The sequence below is a fragment of the Pteropus vampyrus genome, unplaced genomic scaffold, assembly GCF_000151845.1.
Source record: "Pteropus vampyrus isolate Shadow unplaced genomic scaffold, Pvam_2.0 Scaffold426, whole genome shotgun sequence".
Classification (NCBI taxonomy): domain Eukaryota; kingdom Metazoa; phylum Chordata; class Mammalia; order Chiroptera; family Pteropodidae; genus Pteropus; species Pteropus vampyrus.
Window position 1 is genome coordinate 420,925 of NW_011889207.1, and position 6,142 is coordinate 427,066.

The 6,142-nt window shown below is 63.0% G+C and overlaps 1 protein-coding gene across 1 annotated transcript in view; it reads left to right on the top strand.

The window, feature by feature from the left end:
* Positions 1-6,142, top strand: part of NPR1 (natriuretic peptide receptor 1) — a 15,277-nt gene that overhangs the window by 3,515 nt on the left and 5,620 nt on the right. Inside the window, exons 3-14 of the mRNA XM_011381080.2 lie at positions 571-770; positions 1,211-1,324; positions 1,695-1,830; positions 2,163-2,254; positions 2,993-3,128; positions 3,313-3,397; positions 4,243-4,363; positions 4,712-4,786; positions 4,880-4,957; positions 5,387-5,491; positions 5,746-5,817; positions 5,903-6,138. Coding sequence (XP_011379382.1) covers positions 571-770; positions 1,211-1,324; positions 1,695-1,830; positions 2,163-2,254; positions 2,993-3,128; positions 3,313-3,397; positions 4,243-4,363; positions 4,712-4,786; positions 4,880-4,957; positions 5,387-5,491; positions 5,746-5,817; positions 5,903-6,138 — 1,450 coding nt within the window. The remainder of the gene's footprint in view (positions 1-570; positions 771-1,210; positions 1,325-1,694; positions 1,831-2,162; positions 2,255-2,992; positions 3,129-3,312; positions 3,398-4,242; positions 4,364-4,711; positions 4,787-4,879; positions 4,958-5,386; positions 5,492-5,745; positions 5,818-5,902; positions 6,139-6,142) is intronic.

Here is a 6,142-nt window from a genome sequence, read left to right on the forward strand (position 1 = left end):
GCCGCTCTTCCTCCTCCTCGCCGCGGGCCCTGATTCCCGGCGCGGCCTCCTCGGCCCTTCCCGCCTCCGATTTCTGTGTCCCCCCCCACCCCTCTCTCCATCGCCCCCTCCTCTCGCCCCTCTGCGCCCCTCCCCCTCCCAATGCCCTGCCCGCCGGTTCTTCCCCAGTTAACGGGAGGGCGCACTAGCCTGCTGCCACCCTGACACTTAGTAGGTCCCACACTTAGTAGGCTCAGTTCACATTTTCCGTTCCTTCCCAGCAGCCTTCTCCCCTCCCCCACCTCCCCTCGTTGCTCCCACACACCCGCTCCCTCCCTCGCCTGCCCGGCTGACGCCACCTTCCCCACCTTCAGCTCCGGCCGCCCCGGCTCTCGGGGGCTCGGCTCCTTCCCCCCTCCCACCGCCTGCTCCCGCCCTTCGCCATCTTTCTGCTGCCACAGCCTGGGCCGAGACAGAAGTTCCATTTATCCACCACGGGGTCTCAGACTGTCCCAGTTCCTCTACCCAAGGAGGTCCACCTCCCCCCGGACCTAGGCTTCTCTCTCTGACACCCCCCTCCTTGCTCCCCAGTTATCTATATCTGCAGCTCGCCGGACGCCTTCAGAAACCTGATGCTTCTGGCCGCCGAAGCTGGCCTGAGTGGCGAGGACTATGTCTTTTTCCACCTGGACCTCTTCGGGCAAAGCCTGCAAGGTGCACACGGACTTACTCCCCGCAGGCCCTGGGAGAGAGGGGATGGGCAGGATGTCAGTGCCCACAAGGCCTTTCAGGTGAGCGTCCAGGGGGAGCCCAGACCGTGGGGGCTCTGAGCTAGCGGCACTCACTTCCTGGGCAGTGCGTCGTCCATCCGCGTCTGTAAGCGTTCCAGAAAAGGGGTTCTCGGTGCTGGCAGGGAGTTAGGAGTGTCGGGTGACAAAGGACGACGGGGGTGGGGGGGGGTGAGGGCTGTATGGATGGAGGGCAGGGGAGGCTAAGAAGATCGGACAAGGGCCTCGAGGTGAAAGGCTGTCCCAGTCCCGCAGACAACAGGACTGGGAGACGCCATCCCATTGGACCACCCCCCACCCCGTTTGGAGCAGGCAGCACCTCGCCCAGGGTGTGGGGCCCAGTCTGACCTTGGGCTAAGCAGAGCTGCAGGTCCAGGAGGTGGACCCCAGGGTACCCGGGGGACTGGTCAACTCCTAGCTCAGCCCTCTCTACTCTTCCTCAGGCCGTCAAGATCCTTACGTACAAGGAGCCGGACAACCCTGACTACGTGGACTTCCTGCAGCAGCTGAAGCGGTTGGCCCACGAGCAGTTCAACTTCACGGTGGAGGACGGCCTGGTAGGAGGGGGTGCTGGGCCCCTCCCGCGTGGCCCCCCAGCCCCCACCGCACGGCCCTCTGCCATCCCAGTATTCCCAGCTTCCCCTTCTTTCCCTTCCCATTGTCTCTGTATCTCTTCTGGTGACCGGGCGGAGGGGACGCTGACAAGTTGTTCAATCTCTGACTCTCACATCCTGCCCTGTCTGCCTAGCAAGGTTCAGAAGCGGTGGCATATGCGGAGGTGTCTTATAAGTAACGAAGTCTCCGTCACATGGGAACATTTTCTCGGGCCTCTTCCAAGCTCCCAGCGCCCCGCCCCCTCCCCCACAGCACCCCGCTCTGGGCCCTTCGCACACCCCACCCCACCCCAGGCTCTGCTCATCCCTGCAGGTGAACACCATCCCAGCGTCCTTCCACGACGGGCTCCTGCTCTACGTCCAGGCGGTGACCGAGACTCTGGCACATGGAGGCACAGTCACCGATGGGGAGGCCATCACCCAGCGGATGTGGAACCGGAGCTTCCAAGGTCAGGGCCTGGAGGTGGCAAGAAGGGGCCGCCTCTGGGAGCCGCAGCCCTGCGCCCGGGCGGTGGCTGGCCCACGCCCGCCTCTTCCCCTTCCACAGAGTCCTTCCACTCCGTCAGGCCCTCCTGCCCCATCTCCCCGGCTCCTCCGGGACGTGCCCTATGCACCCAGCCCCACTCATTCCCGCTGCTGAGTGTCTGTCCCTTTGATGATCATGTATGTGTGTTTGGAGGGCAAAGCAGAGACAGACGATCGAGGGATGAAGACGGGGTGGGGGTGTCCCTGAACCCCCTTCCGCTCGCTGCAAACACAGCCATCTTCCTCCGCGCCCTAGGTGTGGCGGGATACCTGAAAATAGACAGCAATGGAGACCGGGAGACTGACTTCTCCCTCTGGGACATGGACCCTGAGACGGGCGCCTTCAGGGTAAGGCTTGTGCCCCCAGAAGACGGCGCTGCCCCCCGCAGCCTGCCAGGGCACCTGTCCGCTCTGCAGTCACCCTAACGTGCCTGGTCGCTTACCTTAAGTAGAGTCCTGGATAAAAGAGACTCACTCCTGTCTGGGGAAGCAACGGAACGATAGGGACGAAGGCGTTACCCTTAGGGAACCCCAGGACCGAGGAGGGGGCACCGCCCTGCCCCCGGGAAGTCTGGCGTTTCCCAAGGCAGGCAGGACCCAGCCCAGCAGGGTCAGGCCGAGTCGGGGCCTCGGGCCGAAGTGAACACACATCCTGGGAGTCTAAGTGCAGTCAGGAACAGGCAGCAACGGGAGCACCGGCACCGAGGAGCAGATCAAGCAGGGAAGGCTTCCTGGAGGAGGGGTACATGGCATAGGCATGGGAACAGCGCCGAGAACACTGCCTTTCCTTGTTTTCTATGAGCTTCAACCCAGGATTATAAACTCCCTGAGGGTAGGGCTGGGTTCTATACAGTTTTCTTTCTCTGGAGTTTTCTCTATATGCAGTTTTTGGGTTTTTTTCTCTTGAGTTTTCAAGTCTTTACTCTAATGACAGGGGCTAGGTGTGGGGGCTCCCTGTACCCACTGGCATCAGGAGTTTGGTAAATAGTTGGCAGCCCACATGCAGGCTCTGGAAATAGAGAGGGAAGGTGGAGGCAGGACCGCCCCCCTGGACCGTGCCCGCCGGCCACTCCCGCCCTCCCGTAGGTCGTCCTAAACTACAACGGGACTTCCGAAGAGCTGGTGGCCGTGTCGGGGCACCAACTGAACTGGCCCCTGGGGTTCCCACCTCCTGACATCCCCAGATGTGGCTTTGACAATGAGGACCCAGCCTGCAACCAAGGTACCTGCCCCCTGGCATCCAGGCCTCTCGTTCTGGAAACGCTGTACCCCCCCCCAGAACTTTCTGGAGAGATACCCTCCTCCTGCCATTTCCTTCCCTCCCTGCACCATCCTAGTGCACTGGCTGACAGTTAGAGGGGTCTAACCGAAGCCTCTCTTGCCACAACTTCGACTCTCTCCTGCAGCCCACTTTTCCACCCTGGAGGCACTGGCTCTGGTGGGCAGCCTGTCCCTGCTCAGCATCCTCCTCATCTCCGTCTTCATATACAGGTGGGCCTCAGGGCGAGGGTGCTGAGTGAGGCTGGGAAGCCTGGGGCACCGACGGCAGGGGCGGTGGCAGGGCCCTGAGGGAAGGGGACGTGGGGGGAGGGGACAGCAGGGGAAAACGGGAGATGGGGGAGAACAGACACTAAAAAGCCTCAGGACCCAGGGGAGAGAGGAGGAGGGAACCGGGCGAGGAGTGGGGGGTGGGGGGCTGGGTCTGAGAAGATCCAGAGCAGTCGAGGGCAGGCGTGGCATCACAGGGGCGTGGGCGGTGGCAGCGCGTTGGCTTGTCAGCCCTTCCTACTCTAGCAGACCGGATGAGAGCAGTGGTTGAGACCCTCTGGGATCGGGTCCCTGCTGGCTGCTCAGGGATGATAAGTCCCCGGGGAGATAAAAGGCCCCGGTCCTGCTTTCCTGTTGGAGCTGGAGAGAAGATGCAGGAGACGTTACGGATGAAGAGAGGCAAGGACGGGGCGGGATCAGTGCTGGCCCAGCGTGTGCTCCATGCTACCTGTGGCCGCTTCCCCACGCAGCCCTCGGCGCTCTCCCGTTCTTATAGCGATGCTTACAAATACATGTCGAGTCCCCAGTTTCCGAAGGAGGACGTTTGGACAAGAAGACACGAGACTCAGAGGAATGAAGCGCCTACCCCAGGGTCCCAGTGAGGCAGGGTTTCACCCACGCCTTCCGAGTCTCGGCTCAGAGGACAGTCCCCCATCTGCCACTCAGCAGAGTGGCGGGGATGCCTCGGCACAGGCGGTGATCCCAGGGCTGTGAGAAGGGGCTGTGGGCAGAGCACCCCGCCCTGGGTCGGGGCTCAGACGGGCTCAGACGCAGCTTTCACACCCCAGGAAGATGCAGCTGGAGAAGGAACTGGCCTCAGAGCTGTGGCGGGTGCGTTGGGAGGACCTGCAGCCCAGCAGCCTCGAGAGGCACCTTCGGAGCGCGGGCAGCCGACTGACCTTGAGTGGGGTGAGGACACTGGTGGCGGGGAATAGGGAAGAGGAGCAGGGCCTGATGGGTAGGGGGGAGAGCAGGGAGCAGGGGTCTAGGCCCAGCTCTGCCTTCACTTGTCGTGTGGCCTTGGGCAAGTCACGTCTCCTCTCTGAGCCACCTTAGAGAATGAGTACACCTGCGGAGCCTCCCTCGGGAGGCTCATTCAGAGACGGAAGATAGTGTACATGAAACCATATTTAAAAAAGAAAAAAAGGAAATGAGAGGATTTCGTGGCGTGGAGAAGAACAGCGGTCCGGCCCGCGGGAGGGAGAGCCGGCCGTGGGGCCCGTGGGCCGACTGTCCCTCTGCCCGCCACCCCTTCAGAGAGGCTCCAATTACGGCTCCCTGCTCACCACCGAGGGCCAGTTCCAAGTCTTCGCCAAGACCGCGTATTATAAGGTGGGCCCGGGGGCTGGGGCAGCGGCGGGACAGAGGGGTCCCCAGGGCCCGGGGCCACCTCCTCACAGTGACAGTCTCCCGTTCCCCGCCCAGGGCAACCTCGTGGTCGTGAAGCGCGTGAACCGTAAGCGCATCGAGCTGACGAGAAGAGTCCTGTTTGAGCTGAAGCATGTAACGTGGGGCAGTGAGCCGGCGGCCTGGGGAAGGGCACCGCGGGGCGCGGGCCTGCGGGGACCTCGGCTTGTCCATAGCCCCTTGGACGGGCACTTGTATATTGCGAGTGGGAGGAGGAGACCATGGATGAGGAGGGGAGACGGGCGAGGTCCCGGAGGAAGGTCGTCAGGAAGGTCGTCGAGGGGCCATACTCGAGGCCCCAGGGGGCACAGGGCTTGGGAGGCGGAGGGAGCAGGGAGCAGAGTCTGGGGGGAGGTGGGCTAAAGAACATGCTGGAACCACCAGGGAAGTTCCTAGGAGGTCTGCGGAGATCAATAGGGAATTAAGAAGAGTGAGGGATCCTGGGGGGGTGCGGGGACATTGGGTTCGTAGCGAGGCCTCTGTGGGCTCCCGGCGCGGGCTCCTGATGTGGGCTCCCACCTGCAGATGCGGGACGTGCAGAACGAACACCTGACCAGGTTCGTGGGCGCCTGTACCGACCCCCCCAACATCTGTATCCTCACGGAGTACTGTCCCCGGGGGAGCCTGCAGGTGAGGGGACAAGCGGGTCTTGGGAAACCTGGCCTAGGCCAGGCTCTGACCCTGACTGGCCCTCGGACCCTGCGCAAGCCTCTCCCTCTCTCTGACCTCCGTTTGCCCATCTGTAAAGTGGGAGTGGCTGTAGGCGGTGGCACCGGAGTCAACCCAAAGCTCCGTCCCGTTCTGCCAGCTGACAGCAGGCAGGCCCCTGCTCTCTGCACCCCGGGCGTCGGCAGGGCACGGGTCTGACTCTCACTGCCCAACAGGACATCCTGGAGAATGAGAGCATCACCCTCGACTGGATGTTCCGGTACTCCCTCACCAACGACATTGTTAAGGTGGGTCGGCTGGAGGGGGGCGTGCCGCTCCCCGGCCTGGCGGCGGGTCGACTCGTACCCCAGACCGTGCCTCCCGTGTCCCCAGGGGATGCTCTTTCTACACAACGGGTCCATTTGCTCCCATGGGAACCTGAAGTCATCCAACTGCGTGGTAGACGGACGCTTCGTGCTCAAGATCACCGACTACGGGCTGGAGAGCTTCAGGGACCCAGAGCCAGAGCAAGGACACACCCTCTATGCCAGTGAGCCCAGCCCCACTCTGCCCCCAGCCGGCCCCAGCCCGGCCGCAGGGAGATGGAAAGCTTGGCCATTCCGGCCTCAGCTC